Raw genomic sequence first — 19179 nt, 5'->3', positions numbered from 1 at the left:
GGTACGGAGGTGGGGGAGTTACACCTACCATGGCAGAATGTGCAAATAAACCTTTATGGCTATTTAGAAAACTAATGATGACATTTCTCAATGAGACAAATCCAGCACTCTTTATTTTTCTTTTTCAAAAATCTGTTAGATCCGTATAGTCTTTCTCCACATTTGCATCAGTTTATCCTGTGATATGCTTTTTTCCCTTTTCTTTTCCCAGTGTGTAAAAATGTTTTTCATTTAAAAAAAACAAAACAAAAAACTTTTAACTAATAGTAACCCGGCTGGTCCCTGTACAGATGCTGAAAGTCACACAAAGTAACCCACAAACAAAATGGAGAGGTCTCTTTGTAGCTGAGGAATGCCCCATATTTAGAAGAAAACACAAACCTACAAATTAATCAGAAGAAAAGACTGGAAAACTGGCTTATTGAAGACTGAGCATGCTTCAAGAGGGCCGTAATATTGAGAGCAGCTGAGAGTCAGTTAAAGGAAGGAAGAAGAAATCTGTTTAAGCCTAAGAATTTAGAAGATACTAAGGGAGAAGACTTGGGTTTGAGTGGACATGTTTGTTACAATGGCATGACCAAGGCTCGCCTCACCAGTTTCAACATGTCTTGTCCTTGTTAACCTATGTCTGAGTCACTGTATTCCTAAAAAAAGTTTTAAATCAGCCTGTGAAATGTCCTCCTCTTTCTGAAATCTCTCTTCAATCTCTCCACGGATGATATGGCCTTTTATCTTCCAGGGCCTCCAGGATCATTGGGCCCCAAAGGAGAACCAGGATCTGTGGGTGCCCCCGGGCTACCGGTATGAAAGTCAGTTATAATTTTATGGAAAGGGAATGAATGAAAGGATGAGGGAGGAATAGGGTCACACGTCCTTCCATCTTGATTACTTTCTGTCCTCTAGACCAGATAGGGTTGCAAATCACCAGGTTAGGGCTGCCACGTCCCCTGCATTCTCTGGTCCCACGGGGGAACTCCTGCCCGCACTGGGGGCTTGGCAGTCCTACCCCAGGTAGGGGCAGGGGATCCCCTGGCTTGGAGGCCCTCCCCCCCCACTTCACGGTCATTAGCTGGGGTTGGGGGGAGGGAAATGTCTGATTGGCACTCGATTATTCCCTATGGAGACTGATTGTGGTGATGGTGAATTGATCTGCAGGTATCTGGGGCTCTGGGAGGGGCTGTTTTTTTAGAGAGAGGCACCAAATTTGCAGCACATCATCCAGTGCCTCTCTTCAAAACACCCTCCAAGTTTCAAAAAGATTGGACCAGGGTGTCCAATTCTGTGAACCCCAAAAGAAGGTGACCCGATCCTTCATTATTTCCAGTGGAGGGAAGGCATTTAAAAGGAGCACAGTCCCTCTAAATATGATGACCAGAACTCCCTTTGGAGTTCAATTATGCTTGTCACAGCTTTGCTCCTGGCCCCACCCCAAAGTCTCCTGGCTCTACCCCCAAAGTCCCCAGATATTTCTGGAATTGGACTTGGCAACCCTAAGACCAGAGTGTTGGTCTATGAGGGCCAGATCTGGCATAAATGTTGGGCCAGGCCATGTGTACCATCAAACGTAATGCCAGGTACCAGAGATATAAACCGTATAAAGGACAGCAGCTGGTAACCTCTGAGTTGTTGCATTTGCACTGTAAGGCCCCATGGGCTGGGAGGAGGGTGCAGAGAAAACCTATATGAGCTGACTGGAGAGCCAGCGGTGCAGCACTGGGCAGATGCTCCCACTGTGTATAACTGCTGCAGATGAGCTGGTTCTGGCAACCTAAAGGCACAATCGAAGTGGCTGCCCCCACTCCCGACAAGCAGTCTCCTGTTGCCTCCCTTGTCCTAGTTGCTCATGGGCTGCATAAAAGCCCTGGATGGGCCGGTTCCAGCCACCAGGCCTTATGTTTGATACCCCTGTCTAGATACCCCTTTGTGTACTGGTTGGATCATATGCGAACTCCAAAGCTGAACCAGGAATGTTGGCTCTGAGGCTGAAGTAGGTTGGGCTCCCCCAGGCTGTCCAGTGGACAAAAAACCAAGAAGGGCTGGATTAACAATTAGGCCAAGTAGAAGCTGGCCTATGGGCCCCCATGCCTTTAGGGGGTCCAGGCCGGCTTCTCCCCTCAGTTTCCCCCCTACTTGCAGCTCTCCCAGCCAGCAACTGAGCTGCTCTTTGGTTGACTTGCCTGGTGTGGCTGATGCTGGTATCATCGCCAAGTTTGCCTCTCTCTGCCTCTCCCCCACAGCTTTGTCAAAGAGGCTTTTGAGAAGGTGTCTGCAAGCTGCAGCAGGGGCCACAGGCAGCAAGGCGGCTGCTCCAACTCTGAGATAATTTGCAAGGGCACCCCCAAGATTTTGACTTCTAGGGTTTAATCCGGCCCTGGAATTGATTCCCAGTCTTTCATAGTTTAAAATAATCAGTTTCTATAATAGCCTGCTCTGAGATTCAAGATACATTTACCAAATATGTACTGATGGCATTCTGTTTCCCTTCCGTTTCTTTCCAAGGGCGTGCCAGGGTCAGCAGGACAGCCTGGATCAAAAGGCTCCAAAGGAGACAGAGGAGAAAGAGTGAGTGTGTCCTCTCCCTAGGCACCCCATCGTCAGTATGACAGCCAGGGGTGGAATTTTCCCTCATAGATATGACCGGGGTGGAATTCTAGCAGGAGCTCCTGTGCATATTAGGCCACACACCCTGACGTAGCCAATCCTCCAAGAGCTTACAAGGTTCTTTTTGCAAGTTCTTGGAGGATTGGCTACAACAGGGGTGTGTGGCCTATTATGCAAAGGAGCTCCTGCTAGAATTCCACCGCTGATGACAGCCCTCTGCTCCACCCCTTCTCACTTTATCACACTCTCTCCCCACCCCTTTTCCTCCTGTCTAAAACATCTGTTTTCCGGGAAAGGGAGATGGAAGGTGATATGCAACTGGGCTGTTGGCAAAAGTCAAGCAGAACTTCTTTACGGGAGCCAATGTAGACCTGAATGCACATTTCATGGGAATGCACACAGCCAAGTCCTGGTTTATATTTCTTAAAATAACAGTGGCTTTGGGGGGGGGGCAGGTTTGAGCAGAGAAGCAGTAAGGGAGAAGTATTTGGAAAGGGGCGCCTTGGAACCAAAAAATAGCAGGCAGGGAAAGGGTGGATCACCATTTTCCTTCTGCCGCTTCGCTTCTCTACTCAAATTCTCCCCCTCCCAGGTTGTTTCCTTTTAATAGAAAGGTAATGTTGGGGGTTCCATTACATGCATTTGTGCAAAACCTATAATTAATCTCTGTTAGAACTAGCTGTATCTGAGAAAATACAGATAAGCACATTGTCATTGCTGCTTCAGAGATTTTTTTTTCAAAGAGCTGTGCCAGTCATGACAGACTGAATATATATTATAGCATATTTAGTTAGATATTTATGCCCTGCTTTTCTCCTCGAATAGGGCTAAAAGCAGCTTCCCACATCATTCTTCCTTCCTCTGTGTTGTCCACACAACAGCACCCCTGTGATGGAGGTTAGGCTTAGAGAGCGAATGGCCCAAGGTCCCCCAGTGTACTTCCATGGCAAAGTGAGGATTCGAACTTGGGTCTTCCAGATCCTACCTTAAGCCTCTAACAGCAACACCACACTGGCTCTGTTAATCATGGAGTCTGGATGGCCTGTCTGTCACTGACGAAGCAAACCCTCATCCGGGCTGTTTTGCTTTCAATTGCAAATGGGGGCCCACATGGATCCCTTGCTCTTAGAAATCTAGTCTATCAAGGAGACGGACTTGGTTAGTTTTCTACTTGAAAGGAAGAGGGTGTTTTTTTTAAAAATAAGGATATGGAGACGATAACTTTCTCCATTACCCAAATTCCTTTCTCAGAAAATCCCAATTAATCCATCCTAATGAGACTCATTTTACTCCTAACAGGGGCCAGCAGGGCTGACTGGAGAAAGAGGCGTTAAGGGCTTTCCTGTAAGTGATACACTCGTGTCTGTGCCTGCTGGCCATTAGCCAGCTCATAAATGTTAAATTTTGTTCCTGCTTGCTGTGTGTGCTGCTTTTTAAAGGGGCCTGGAGGAGAAATTGAGGATCTGTTTTTTTTTTAAATCCTCATGGCAGGGTGAGCAGCATAAAACAACTCTCCCCGGGCTGGCTGTTGGCAGCCACTGCGAGCAGGGAGAAGGGAATCCTTAAAATCCCAAATGCCCCTCATTTGCCTCAATATTTGTGGATTGCCCCCTTAGGAGGGCATATGCCCCCCATCCAGAATCACTGTTTATATTTTAGGACAAAGGTACTCACCATGCGGCTCACAGAGAGTCACTTTCATAGACACCCCAAAGAACCGCATTGACTTTGGCACAAGGCCTGCACCTCAGGTGGTCTCAGGGCTTCTCCAGTCCTCTGCTGGTGGCTGTTTCCAGGCAAGAGCCAACTATCAACCACAAGCCCTGCCCAGGCAAGCTCCTTGCCCATTTTCCTGAAACACGGAGACTGGTGCCACACAGTGGTCAAAAGAGCCCCCAATGGCATGATGTCGAAGAGCCCCTGAATTAGTATCGCAGTGCAAGGATATTGATTGAGCTACAGCTGTAGTGATTATGGCAACAGCAACCCTGGGCTCCCTCTAAGCTGTGGAGTCTTGTGAGCAATAATTCTACTGGCATTAAAGTTGTGAGCGAGCAATTTGGCTATTGCATAAATTAGTTTGCTTTGGGGCCATCCTTCCTGACCTAAGACAAAAATGTGTGAGCTGGAGGCTAAAAAAATCTGTGAATTAAGTCGTGCTAACTCAGCTTACAGGGAACACTGGTTCAGGCTGAGAGAGAGTGAGTGGCCCAAAGTCAGTAGGGATTCAAACTTTGGTCTCCCAGATTCTAATCTGGCACTCTAACCACTATACTATAGTAGTCCAAACCATGATTCTTTCTTTCCCAAATGTAACTCTCAACAACATCTTCCTCTGTGTTATTATCACAATAGTAACCAGACAATATCTTCCTTCCTTCCTTCCTTCCTTCCTTCCTTCCTTCCTTCCTTCCTTCCTTCCTTCCTTCCTTCCTTCCTTCCTTCCTTCCTTCCTTCCTTCCCCCTCCAATTTTTAAAGTCTGCAATGGCCAATTATTGTGCAGGAGACACTGTTTACCCTGCACCATGGCTTGCTTCACTAGAATCTTCTAGAACTTTCCATGACTCCCTCTCTTTCTCTCTCCCTTTATTAAGAAACATCCCAGACAGTTCTCTGAGGAGAGATTTTGTGTGGCTGCTTTGTGAGTGGGCTTGGCCACTGGCATGATTAAAATGGAGATCCTTCTTCGAGAAAACATTATTGAATGTTGATGGAAAGATAACACAGATAGTTAATACGGGACTTTACCCAACATTACATCAGGGACGGGGAGGCAAATATAATTAAACTGGCAGAAGCCTCCATGCCAGAGTGGCAGTCCTTTACTCCAAATGTTAGTCAATAGAATTATTTTGGAGTAAGTTGTTGGTAGATGGTTCCCCAAATAAGCACCTCCCCATTCAGGAAAGCCATCTGGGGAAAATGAAATCTAAATAGAGCAATAAAATCTACATTCTGTTTATTTTGTTTATAGGGTGACCCTGGCAAGAAAGGTGAAGAAGGAGACAAAGGTGCTGATGTAAGGATTCAGCCAACTCGGTGGTGTTGATTATGTTCTCACTCCCCCAGCATAACAACATGAGAATTACATTGCCAGATAGGGTTGCCGGACTCCCCCAGTGGAGGCAGGGCCAATCAACTGGCCAGCGGGGGAGTGGGATTGGCCCAAAAAAAGAGCAAGGCCCAGCCAACATTGCAGTGATGTGTTGTCACAAGCAGGAAGTGATGTAATCACATTGGGGTGATGCTCTGGTATTTCGGGAAAAACTCTATAGTAGAAGCCAAATTTGCCATAGAGTTTTGCCCAAATACCAGAGAGGAGCCCTGACATTGCGGCAAGATGGCATCACTTCTGGGTCGCAGTGGAAATGATTTAAACACCTCACTGCAACATTGGCTTGGCCTCCCTCCCACTCTTGGTAAGTCTTTCCCCATCCCCTGCCAGTTGCCAGGATGGACCTGGCAACCCTATTGCTGGATCAGACCAAAGATTTAGCATTCTGTTTCCAAAAAGTTGCCAGCTGAATGCCTTGAGAAAGTTCACAAGCCCCTCCCCAGCATCTGGTAAGCCAATGTATTTTGCTGCTATGCATGGAGCCTCTGACCGATTTCTCACTCACCTTATGCCACTCTCATGTCCCTCTTCTCAGTGCAGCTTACTTCCGATTTCACACTATCTGCTATGGGGGCTTCAGCGTTTTTGCGCAGCAAGCAGAAACTGGCCGGGGCAGATAGTATGATATCGGAAGGAAGCCGTGCTGAGAAGACAGCGGCATAAGGTGAGTGCGAAATCGGTCTCTGTTTAGCTATCACAGCTAATTGCCGTGGACAGTGTCACGGCTGGGGCCGGGTCAGGCAAAGTCCAGAGGCAGTCCGAGGTCTGTAGCCAGTAAGCAGGAGGGTCTGAGGCGCCAAATCCAAATCAGGGTACAAGTATCGCAGGTCCGAGGTCCAGAAGCCGAGGTCAGGGAGTCCAGAAGTCAAAAGCCAAAGTCAGGGAGTCAGGAACCAAAGTCAAGCCGGAGTGGATGCTAGGATGTCAGGGAGATGACTAGTTGCTTCCACAAAGCCTCCTCCCAAAGCCCACAGCTATATAGCCCTCTGCTGGCTGTTGCCCGTTTGGGCTAATTGCTGGCTCAGGGAGGCAGCCAGGATCCTGTCATAACTCAAGCATCCTTGCTCTTAGGAGGGCCAGAATCCTCTCAGAACTCAGGGCTCAGGGAGCGTCTTGCTTGTGAGCGTGCCGCCCTCCTCCGATCCCTGAGGTCCTGCCGGAGGCGGTCACGCACACGAGCCACCCGAGAGGGCGAGGCAGGGGGGCTGGGATCTTCTCCAGCAGGAGGCAGGGGCACTGGTGCAGGTGGCAGGGGCACAGTTTCCTCGTCAGACTCAACTTCCTCTGCAGGGTCCCCAGCACCCATGACACTATCCCCCCCCCCAGGGCCCCCCTCCGTCGAGGGACCTGGAAGGTCGGGGTGGTCGTTGTGGAACCGGTGCACCAAGTCCGGGGCATGAAGATTGTCCTCGGGCTCCCAAGACCGGTCTTCTGGGCCATATCCCTCCCAGTCCACCAGGTATTGGAGGCCTCCACGATGGTACCGGGAGTCCAGGATCTGGCGCACCTCATATTCTTCCTCGTCATCCACCAACACCGGTGGTGGCGGCGGTGGGCAAGGAGGCCGAGCTGGGTCAGGGGGTGCAGCTGGAACAAGGAGGGAGCGATGGACCACAGGGTGAATGCGGAGGTGGGGTGGCAACTGGAGCCTGAAGGCGACGGGGTTTATTTGGTCCCTGACGGGGTAGGGTCCAATGAACCGCGCATCCAGCTTGTGAGACCGACCAGGCCGGCGCAGGTAGCGAGTTGAGAGCCACACCTGATCCCCTGGCTGGATTGGGGGGCCTTCCTGCCTCTTCCGGTCCGCAGCCAGTTTATAGGCTTCCTTGGCCCGCTGTAGCTGCTCCCGGAGCAAGTCTTGGCTGGCGCGGAGTTCTTGCAGGTAGGCCTCGACGGCGGGGACATTCGTGGGTGGCAGGATCGCCGGGAAGAACCGAGGGTGGTACCCGTAGGTTGCAGCAAACGGGGTCATTTGGGTGGACGAGTGGACCGCGTTGTTGTATGCAAACTCCGCTAGAGGCAACAGACTGGTCCAGTCGTCCTGCTGGTAGCAGGTGTAACAGCGGAGATATTGCTCTAGCGTGGCATTGGTGCGCTCTGTCTGACCATCAGTCTGTGGGTGGTAGGCTGAGGACAGGTGCACTCGAGTACCCAGGCTGGAATGGAGGGCTTGCCAGAACCAAGAGGAGAACTGGGGGCCCCGGTCTGAGATCAGGTGGGCTGGGAGTCCGTGCAGACGAAAGATGTGTTGCAGGTAGAGCTGGGCTGTCTCCTGAGCTGTGGGAAGTTTCGGACACGGAATGAAGTGGGCCATCTTGGTAAATAGGTCGACGACCACCAAGATGCAAGTCTGACCTTTGGATCGTGGGAGTTCTGTAATGAAGTCCATCGAGATGGTGTCCCAGGGTCCTGAGGGTGCGGGCAAGGGCTGTAACAACCCCGAGGGTTTGGCCGGGACGTCTTTGGCCCGCCGACAGACATCACAGGAGCTGACATAGCGGGCAACATCGGAGCGCACTCGTGGCCACCAAAATTCTCGCGTCAGCAAGTGGGTGGTCTTATGCTGTCCAAAGTGCCCGGCGGGTAACGAGTCATGAGTCAGGCGTAGCACTTCTGCCCGCAAGGGCCCGGGCGGCACATAGAGGCGTTCGCGGTGTAGCAAGAGACCGCCTCGAGTCGTGAACTCGCCTGCTGAGTCGTCTTGGAGTGCCTGGAGGTGTTGCTGGACCCAGGGATCGTTGGCCTGGCTAGCACGAATGTCCTCCACGAGTGTGGGTGAAGTGGAGGTGGCTGCAAATACTGAGGGCGGCAGGATGCGAGCAGTGGGCGCGGCCTCAGTTGAAGCAGGGGCATATTCCGGTTTCCGGGACAGCGCGTCTGCTTTCCGGTTCTGGGTATGGGGGATGTAGGAAATCCGGAAGTCAAAGCGAGAGAAGAATAGGGACCACCAGATCTGGCGCTGGTTGAGACGGCGGGTGGTCTGGAGGTGCTCTAGGTTCCGGTGGTCAGTGAGCACTTGAACAGGGTGGCGAGCCCCTTCGAGGTAGTGCCTCCAAACCTCAAAAGCCGCCTTGATCGCGAGCAACTCCCTCTCCCAGATGGTATAGTTCCTTTCCGCAGCCGTGAGCTGGCGCGAGTAATAGGCGCAGGGCTGGAGTGGCTGAGACGGCTCCTCGCGCTGGGACAGCACTGCTCCCAGGGCCACGTTGGAGGCATCAGCTTCCACCGTAAAGGGAAGCTGGGGGTCAGGGTATCTCAGGAGTGGCCCGGTGGCAAAACGGGTCTTCAGGGTGGAGAAGGCGTTATCGGCCTCTGGGGACCAGCAGAAGGGTTCTTTGGGGCGGAGTAGTTGAGTCAGGGGTGTTGTCAGGGAGGCATAGGCCGGGATGAATTGCCGATAGTAGTTGGCAAAACCAAGGAATCGCTGCAGGTCTTTGCGATTCTGAGGAGCCTGCCAGGTCAGGACCGCTTCTACTTTTTTCGGGTCCATGAGGATCCCTTGCGGGGACACAATGTGACCGAGGAACTCGACAGAGCGCAGGTCGAAGTCGCACTTCTCCAGCTTGGCGTAGAGGCCATGGGTTCGTAGGCGCTGCAGGACCTGGCGGACGTGCTCGGCGTGCTGGGCAGGATTGCGGGAGTAAATTAGGATGTCATCTAGATATATGATTGCGAAGCGGTCGAGCAGGTCCCGGAATATGTCGTTCATGAACCTCTGGAGGACAGCGGGGGCGTTGGTCAATCCGAAGGGCATCACCAGGTGCTCGTACTGCCCGTACCGGGTCCCAAATGCGGTCTTCCATTCGTCTCCAGGCCGTATGCGCACCAAATTGTACGCTCCACGGAGGTCCAGCTTAGTATAGATTTGGGCCCCCTTTAAGCGATCCAAGAGTTCAGGGATCAGTGGTAGAGGGTACCGGTCGCGGATGGTGATCTTGTTCAGGGCCCGGTAATCATTGCACAGCCGGAGCTCCCCACTTTTCTTCTTCACGAAGAGGACTGGAGCAGACAGGGGAGAGGTTGAGGGTCGGATGAAGCCGCGTTTCAGGTTCTTATCTAGGAAGTCTCGCAGAGCGGCCAACTCAGGCTCCGACATTGGGTACAGACGCCCCACCGGGAGTGGTGCCCCAGGTACCAAGTCAATGGCACAGTCATAGGGCCGGTGAGGGGGAAGCTGATCCGCTCCCGTCTCTTCGAAGACATCGGCGAAATCCGCATACTTCTGAGGGAGCTGAGGACCACCACTCGGGATGCCAGCTGCCAGAGTGGTGGGAGGAGTCAGATGGGGGCATGGGTCTTGGAAACGTAGTTCCTGCTGGGCCCAGTCCACGATGGGGTTGTGCAGCTTCAGCCAGGAAAGGCCCAGAATCAGTGGGAAGCGAGGCATGCGGGCGACACTAAACTGCAGCTGTTCTTGGTGCTGCTGGACGTGGAAGGTGATGGGACAGGTCTCCTGGGTGACAGGCCCAGAACGGAGGAGGCGCCCGTCAATAGCCTCCACCAGCGACGGAGTCTCTTTTGTCTGCACCGGGATCTGGTGCTGTTTTACAAAGGCGGCATCTATAAAACAGTGGGCTGCTCCCGAGTCCAGCATGGCATACACGAACAGCCAGCGTTCGTCAGGCAGACGGAGTTTGACTGGTAGCAGGAACGGGCCCGGGGTATCAGCCCGCTGTTCGGAGGACCCAGCTAGTCGCCCCAGGCTGGGGGGTCCACTTACGCCTGGGGCTGCCCTTTTGGCGGCGGTGGCGGTGAAGGCCCAGGTATCTGATGCTTAGCAAGGCAGCCAGAGGCATAGTGGCCTGCCGTGCCGCAGTAGAGGCACAGATTCTGTGTGCGGCGTCTGGCCTTTTCCTCTGGGGTCAGGCAGGGTCGAGCAGCTCCAAGCCGCATAGGCTCGTCCTCGGCGCTGGTACGAGCTGAGGATGGGCGAGGAGCCAAGTGGCACGGCGCAGGGAGCTGGCGCCCTCTGGTCTTGACTTGGCGGCGACTTTCCAGGCGGCCATCGATGCGGAGGCAGAGGGTGATAAGTTGTTGAAGCGTGGGTGGTGGCTCCACCCTGGCCAGTTCATCCAGGACCTCCTCTGCCAACCCCTCGGTAAACTGGTCCATCTGGGCAGCCTCATTCCACGCCAAGTCTTGGGCCAGGAGCTTGAATTCGGTGGCATACTGAGCCACCGAGGATTTGCCTTGTTTCAGTGCCCTGATCTTCCGGTTGGCTGTGGCTGCTTGGACTGGGCTAGAGAAAGCAGCAGACAGGTGGGCCTCAAACCCTTGGTAATTAGTTAGTAGGGGAGAGGATGCGACCAGCAAGGGTGTGGCCCATTTGGCCGCCTGCCCCTTTAACAGACTGATGATAAAACACACCTTTGTCTTGTCATTGAGGAAGTCCCGTGCTCTCAGTTCAAAGTACAGCCGACACTGTGCTAGGAAGGCAGGAAATTCTTCCACGGCACCCCCAAATCTGTCAGGTGGGGAAACTGGGCACTTGGCTGGAGCACTGGCCGCAGGTTGTTGCTGCAAGTGCACTACTGCCTGTGTTAGCTGCTGTACCTGGGCTTGGAGCGCAGCCAGTAGTTCTGTGGTTTCACTTGCTTCAGCATCCATCCTGTGGAGTGGGTGTTTGTCTGGTGGAAGCAATCTGTCACGGCTGGGGCCGGGTCAGGCAAAGTCCAGAGGCAGTCCGAGGTCTGTAGCCAGTAAGCAGGAGGGTCTGAGGCGCCAAATCCAAATCAGTGTACAAGTATCGCAGGTCCGAGGTCCAGAAGCCGAGGTCAGGGAGTCCAGAAGTCAAAAGCCAAAGTCAGGGAGTCAGGAACCAAAGTCAAGCCGGAGTGGATGCTAGGATGTCAGGGAGATGACTAGTTGCTTCCACAAAGCCTCCTCCCAAAGCCCACAGCTATATAGCCCTCTGCTGGCTGTTGCCCGTTTGGGCTAATTGCTGGCTCAGGGAGGCAGCCAGGATCCTGTCATAACTCAAGCATCCTTGCTCTTAGGAGGGCCAGAATCCTCTCAGAACTCAGGGCTCAGGGAGCGTCTTGCTTGTGAGCGTGCCGCCCTCCTCCGATCCCTGAGGTCCTGCCGGAGGCGGTCACGCACACGAGCCACCCGAGAGGGCGAGGCAGGGGGGCTGGGATCTTCTCCAGCAGGAGGCAGGGGCACTGGTGCAGGTGGCAGGGGCACAGTTTCCTCGTCAGACTCAACTTCCTCTGCAGGGTCCCCAGCACCCATGACAGACAGAACCTTCCCTCCATGAAATTCATCCAAGCTCTTTTTGAAGGCCAGACTCAATAGTGTTGGGACTCCAGAGTGGGGTAAGCGAGGCTCAAACAAGTAGCTCTGGAAGAGAGCATCTGGAGTGGGACCATGAGATCTGGAAGGAAGGCTTAACTCATCAATCCAGCCATTTCTTCAGCAGCAAGTCCCTCCTGGGCTACTTTCAACCTCAAAAGGGAAAAAAAGACAGAGAAACTATGTTGGAATTTTATCGCCCCCCCCCCAACACACACACACATTGTTTGTCAAATCGTATTTTTTTGTTTGCTTTGAATCCCCGATGGAGAGAAAACCAGAGTTCAGATGCTTAAATACACAGACATATTATAATATAGTGGGTTCCATGCAATGATGAGGCAAGGTGGTAGCGATCATAGCTCTTTTATTAGATACAGCATAGTATAGCGCTGCACTCCAAGACTGAAGACTGCGCCAACAGGGCCAACTATATATACACACTCAAGGTTCCCGCGCTAGCATGCTATTGGACCATTCAAACCAGCAGGGGGCTCGTGATTGGAGCAGGGCAGCAGGGATTGGAGCAGGCGCCAATGAGCCAGGCAAGAACTCTATATATTAGTCACAATTCCGATCACATATACAACACATCTAAATAAATTGTGACTACCTAACAACAAGATTAATTTTTGTAAATAACAGATACAGTTTGAGAGCCTGCTTAAATATTTCGGTTCCCTCTCTCTTTCTCTCTCTGTTGTAGGGTGAAGGAGTCCAGCAGCTTCGAGAAGCGCTGAAGATTTTAGCTGAGAGGGTGTTAATTTTAGAGCACATGATCGGAATTCATGGTGAGTGTTGGGCCTTTCTAGAGGATTTACGTTTCCCCCTGGAATAGGGCCATTGGAATTCTGTTCTATAAAACCACGTTGTGGGAAATGTATTGGGACTTTGTGCCCTGCTCTGGATGGCCCATGCTAGCCTGATCTCATCAGATCTCACAAGCAGGGTCAGCCCTCTTTAGTACTTGGATGTTCCCTCTAAGTTGCATTGTCTTGTGAGCAAAAATTCTACTTTGTGAGCGACTGGCATTAAAGTTGTGAGCTCCTGCGTAAATGAGTGTGCTCTGGGGTCATCCTTCCTGAGTTGAGACAAAAAATGTGTGAGCTGGAGGCTGAAAATCTGTGAGCTAGCTCACCCTAACTCAGCTTAGAGGGATCCAGGTGGGCAGCCGTGTTGGTCTGAAGCAGTAGAACAAAGCAGGAGTCAAGTGGCACCTTTAAGACCAACAAAGTTTTATTCAGAATGTAAGCTTTCGTGTGTGCATGCCACTTGACTCCTACTTTGTTCAGCTTAGAGGGAACACTGGTGGCCACCAAGGAAGCCCAGAGTCACTGTGCTGAGGCAGGCAATGGCAAACCTCCTCTGAATGTCTCTCTGAGATCACCATAAATTTGGCTGAGATTTGATGGCACTTCTACAAACACATTGTGGCTTTGTAGGTGGTAGGACTTTCAGGTTGTTTCTGTTACAAGGCAAGCAAAGCTGATTCGGGCTCTGAGCAGCCCTGTGATTAACTTTGATCTGTGTATTTTTATCCTGTCATGCCTTAATGTATCTCAGATAACCTACACCACCATCCCATTTTCATTTCCAACTTTTGTGACTCTTATCTTTGCAGCTGTATCTTTAACAGTGAGGTGATCTTCAGGATGGCTTTTTTTTCTGGGGGAACATGGCAGAACAGAGTTCTGGAACCTCTTTGTGGAAACAACATTCACAAAAAAAAATGTTTTAAAGTTCATGAGGGGCACCCACGTGTTCCTCCTTCATTTCCCTCTTGAGAGTTCTGGCACCTCTTTTCCCAGAAAAAAGCCCCGATCTTCAGGAGGAATAAGAGCATGCTAAATATCTGATAATCTCACAATCTTCACAACAACCCTGTGAGGTCAAAAAGTAGTATTACAAAGCAGTAAAGAGACTGAGCTATAAACTGTGTGCTCCTTACTTTAGGGACTAAGGACAGATAGGCATTCTTTTTTGTCTACCAGCTGCCTCGTTCTCTAGTGGACACCCTTTATGAGTTGACAGAGGTACTGTTGGATGTGGTATCGGTAACTCCTAGACTCAGGGCTTTTTTTGTAGCAGGAACTCCTTTGCATATTAAGCCGCACACCCTTGATGTAGCCAATTCTCCAAGAGCTTACAGGTATCTTAGTACAGGGCCTACTGTAAGCTCCAGGAAGATTGACTACATCAGGGGATGTGGCCTAATGTGCAAAGGTGTTCCTGGTACAAAAAAACCCCCGCCTAGACTGATCATTTTTGGGGAATGGCAATACTCATGCCAGGTGGGGTAGTCAATTTTTAGGAGGGGTTGGAAATCTCCAGGGATTCGAACTGCTCTCCAGGTGACAGAGATCAGTTCACCTGGAGAAAATGGCCACTTTGCAAGGTGGTTGCTATGGCATTCTATCCCACTGAAGTCCAGCCCCTGCTCAAACCCCACCCTCCACCCCCAACATTTCTAGGTATTTCCCAACCCAGAGCTGGCAACCCAGTTCCAAGGTCACCTTGCCAAAACTGCCCAGGATTTCATAGTTTTTCGACAGACTTGGACCTCTATCAACTCATGATGGGTCCAACACAGGGAAGAAGTTACACACTGGATTTAATTTTTTTGTACTAAGCAACTGAAGGAAGGCCTGGTTTTGGGTTTAGAGATTTGACCTACAGTGACCTCTCACACATCCTTTTCTAGGATGGTATTTCCTGTGACACATGCTGTCTGAAACCCAAATATGCTGCTGCTCCAAAATGCTTATTTTACTTGTAGATGTTTTATCAATGAATCCATTAAAGCTTAAACAGGGATTTCTTTAATGACACAATTTTTTTTCTTTTTAAAAAATTATGGGTGGGGATGGAAGCCATTTAGAGTTTCCTACAAAAATGCCTTGAACCATCTCTCTGTCCACCGGAGCCCCCTGAACTGTCTGTATTTCCCATTCCTCCTCTTCTTCTTCCTCCTTCCCTGTCTCTCTTTTAAACAACAACCCCCTCCCCTGGTTTTCCTTTGTTTTCAGATTCTTTATCTTCCGTTGAACCAGGCTCAGGACAAGATGTGATCCTGGGCGCCCCGCTGCGAGCAAATGTGAAAATCAAACGACACCATGCAAACCAGATCCTCTCTTCACTGCTGGATGACAAAGAGACCAAAGGAAGGAGCACCAGGAATAAATAGGATACCAGTAAGTTGCCTGATCCCTTGCCTCTCTTTGCAGGCAGCTGGTAGGATGCAAGCGAAAGCTTTGTTGAGGATAAGTACCATTCTCCAGCTTCCCTGAAACTTTTGGCCTGTCTACCATAATATCCTACTAGTTCTATCATTTAGGCTTGCCACTGGTGATCCTCTACCTCTACATTCAATCTCCTGCTCTAGATCATCCGAAAAGCCGGAGAAAAAATGAGGGGGGTGGGAAATGGGGTTTATAGTGACACTCTAGGAATTTCTCTAACTCTTTATGTCTCTGCCATAGAGATTAAGAAAAATTCCTAGAAGTGACATCACTTCCTCCTGAACCTCTACCCTCATCAGGCACCACCCTTAAAAATCACCTGGCACATGCCAGTACAGGGCTGGGAACCCTGTTATCATTATTGATAGTACAGTGAATTTTTTGTGCTAATCACAAAAGCTGCAAAACCTGGCCACCGCAAACAACATACCACTTCAGAAGTAAAGTCCGCTGTAAAAAAAAAGAAAATATTTTATATTGACCACCCCCAGGTGGCTGGATGAGGACTGAGCAAGCTCCAAGAGGATGGAATGAGAAAAGTTGAGAGTCTAATGGAGAAAAGCAGGAACTCATTTGCTTATTAGACCACACCCCTTGACACCAAGCCAGCCGGAACTGCGTCCCCCCCAAAAAAAAGAAGAAGAAGAAGAAGAAGCCCTGCCAAGATCTAAGAAGCCTTATAACACTAGAAGTGCAGGAGATCAACCAAATATGATTGTCCCCTGAGATATATGGTTTTCTCTACTTAAATATTTTCCCATGCATATATTTTTTATCTCACACTTCCTCCAAAGAGCTGAGGGCTGCATACAGCATACATGTAGTAGTTAGAAGTGTTAGTCTGGGATGCCTAGGTTCGAATCCGCACTCTGCCATGTAAGCCTCTAGTTCATGTTGGGCCAATTACACATTCTCAGCCTAACCTATCTCATATAGGGTGGTTGTGAAAATAAAATGGAGGAGAGGAGAATTGCATATGCCACTTTGGGTCCCCACTGGAGCAGGGGTGGTCTTAGCTGATGGGCAATGGGGCAGTCGTCCAAAGCTGGGAGGGACTCCGATCACCCCAGCTCCACCCCCTTGAAGGAAAGAGGAAAAGAAGAAGAGCAGGTTCCTTCTGCCACTGTGCCCACCCTTTCTGATGCCTGGCAACAGGCTTGCAGTGGTGGCAACTCCACTGAGCTTGAAGCTTTCCTCTAGCCACAGCTAGTCTGATAGCGGAAGAGCCGCATAAGATGGGAGGAAACTCCTTAGGCTAAGATCATTTCCTCTAGCCTAATGTAGGATGTAGCCTAGTCTTATATATTTATATACTTTTGCTGGTTGACGGCTTGTTTCCATAATGGTACTTTTATTGATAGGTCCAACTGCTGAAGAAATTCCAGAGACTTGGGCACCGTTTGACTCCTGTCAGAAGTCCCTGCAGGTCAGGACGGAACACACATCAGAATTAGGATACATTCCTTGAACTCTCCATGAGCTTTAAAATGTATACCTGACACTCAGTACAAGTAATATTTCTGTCCTTGTGTACATGTCCGCCTCAGGTGATAACGTTCATGTCCAAAAACCATAATGACAGACAACAATATCTCAAAGTGCATCCTGGTGACTCTTGAATCAGTGGTTTTTGTCAAACTTCTGATCTTCACAGAACTCTTTCCACTTGCTGAGGAACCACCTTTTTGTTTGCTGTGGTACCTGCATGCATCCTAGAACATTTCAGTGGCATGTTCTAGGATGTGCAGGGTGCCCGACAGGTCCATAGAGGCCTCACTGCAGCCCTGTCTTAGAGCATACCCAACTTTCCCCTGTGGGTACACACTGCAGAAGGAAATACGTTGTGATGTATGAGCTTCCTTTCAGAGAAGCTTGCCCTCCACTGCTGACCTTTTCTTTGAAAGACCCCTGATGAAATTCTGAGGAGCATCAGGGTTTCCAAAAACATGCTTGAAAACTATGATTCTAAATTAATTTGCTTCTTTGCCCACAAACAGAGCCTGAAATTTGATTATCTATTAACTGATATTTTAGTGGTCTGGTCCCTGCATTAGGAAACCTTTGTGGCCAAAAGAGCAGTGTAATTTTGCAATTCTTTGTGGCCAAAAGAAGGGTGTAATCCTGAATTTTGCAAGCTTGCTAGTTCAGTCAAACATCCCTCTTCTGATTTTGCTTTTCCCTTGTGTACCTCAAACTAACAAGCCTTTATCTTTTTTTTTCTTACTTCTTCATGCTCAGTTTTCCTGCTAAAATGTACACATTGTCCAATGTTGTTCCTGAATCAATATATCAGCATGGTACAATATGTGGGTAAACAACATACATCTTGCACATGATGTGAACAGCAATAATAATGTGCATAAGAAACAAATGAATCAACCCTGCCAGCACTTGAAATAAGTGGACTGAAATTTTTCACAGTGACAACGTGTAGAAATAAAAAGGAAGCAGAAAAGGCAAGTTCATCGATTCCCAATATGAATCCTTTAACTAAGTAACTGAACCAGCATCAAATCTGTCAGATGACAAGCGTTAGAGCCTCTAAAATATTAGTAGAATCAGAGCTTTTTTGTAGAAAAAGCCCTGCAGGGACTCATTTGCATATTAGGCCACACCCCTGGCATTGTTTTGCACAGGACTTTTTTGAAGAAAAAGCCCAGCAGGGACTCATTTGCATATTAAGCCACACCCCCTGACACCAAGTCAGCCGCAACTGCATTTCTGTGTGTTCCTGCTAAAAAAAAAAAAAAAGCCCTGAGTAGAATCCTTGTTATTCCAAGCGTCACGTGATCTGCCACAGTTCCATCTTGGCTGCTCACAAGATTCCGCCCTAGCTCCTCCCATTACCCAAGATTCCATTCCGACTCCACCCCATTAGGCCCTTCTGGCCTCTGCTCTGGACTCCCAACTCTGCTTTGGGTCTGCCCCATCTACATATCAACAGGGCCGTGGCCAGGATTTCATGTTTGGTGGGGCCCACAGCAGGATTCGTTGTTTGGGGGGGCCAGGCGTCACTTGGTTTGGGGCAACCCAGGGCTCTCGGCACTGTAAGCTGCCTTGAGTCCCACAAGCTAACTCCCCTTCGTGCCTGGGCAGTCACAGCAGCTCTGCTCCCCCACCCCTTTCTTATGTGCCCCTCTCTCGGAGAGACAGAGACCTCTTGACTCTCTCCTCCCCCCTTTGCTCTGCAAGGTGTGTTAGGGAAGGAAGAGAAAAAATGAGGCAACCAGCAGCAATGCTATTGCTTGTTCAGAGTGGCAGAAGAAGAAGAAGAAGAAGAAGAAGAAGAATTGCAGATTTTTAGCCCGCCCTTCTCTCTGAATCAGAGACTCAGAGCGGCTTACAATCTCCTGTATCTTCTCCCCCCACAACAGTCACCCTGTGAGGTGGGTGGGGCTGGAGAGGGCTCTCACAGCAGCTGCCCTTTCAAGGACAACCTCTGCCAGAGCTATGGCTGACCCAAGGCCATTCCAGCAGGTGCAAGTGGAGGAGTGGGGAATCAAACCCGGTTCTCCCAGATAAGAGTCCACACACTTAACCACTACACCAAACTGGCTCTCCAGTGAGCAGTGAGCAAAGGGGACAGATTGGGGGCCCTCCAGTGGGTGGGGGCATATAGTTGGAAGGGAGGATTGAAAGGATGCTACAGGCCTGTAGCTACAGGCCTGCACATCTATCAGGGGCTGGCACGACGACCAGTACATTAATTTCCCCCAAGTGCTTCTATGGTTTTCACAGCCAACTCAATGGGACAAAGTACAGCAGGTGATGTTTCGCCAATTGTTGCATCACCATGCCGGGGAGGGGGGGAGCCACATCTGTTGAATTCCTGCCTGTCACAGACCTTTAAAAGGCATAAAAGTTCTCCCTATTCACTTGGCTTACTGTCTGCTTGAAGTTTGAAAAGCTGACTTCCCTAGGTATTGCTCAGC

At 50.1% G+C, this 19179-nt stretch overlaps 1 protein-coding gene across 6 annotated transcripts in view; it reads left to right on the top strand.

Annotated features, from left to right (window-relative positions):
* Positions 1–15201, top strand: part of COL26A1 (collagen type XXVI alpha 1 chain) — a 172457-nt gene extending 157256 nt beyond the window's left edge. Inside the window, exons 9-14 of one of the 6 annotated variants that reach the window (XM_060258948.1) lie at positions 740–801; positions 2500–2562; positions 3901–3945; positions 5577–5621; positions 12715–12799; positions 15035–15201. In XM_060258948.1, the coding sequence (XP_060114931.1) occupies positions 740–801; positions 2500–2562; positions 3901–3945; positions 5577–5621; positions 12715–12799; positions 15035–15192 (458 nt within the window). In that variant the 3' untranslated portion in view covers positions 15193–15201. The remainder of the gene's footprint in view (positions 1–739; positions 802–2499; positions 2563–3900; positions 3946–5576; positions 5622–12714; positions 12800–15034) is intronic. The other 5 variants (XM_060258950.1, XM_060258949.1, XM_060258953.1 and 2 more) reach the window with 5 other exon arrangements.
* The last annotated feature ends 3978 nt before the right edge of the window (positions 15202–19179 follow it).

Source organism: Heteronotia binoei, chromosome 18 (genome assembly GCF_032191835.1).
Source record: "Heteronotia binoei isolate CCM8104 ecotype False Entrance Well chromosome 18, APGP_CSIRO_Hbin_v1, whole genome shotgun sequence".
In the NCBI taxonomy this organism is placed as follows: Eukaryota; Metazoa; Chordata; class Lepidosauria; order Squamata; family Gekkonidae; genus Heteronotia; species Heteronotia binoei.
The sequence above is the reverse complement of the archived record's forward strand: the minus strand, read 5'-3'. Positions and strand labels throughout refer to the sequence as shown.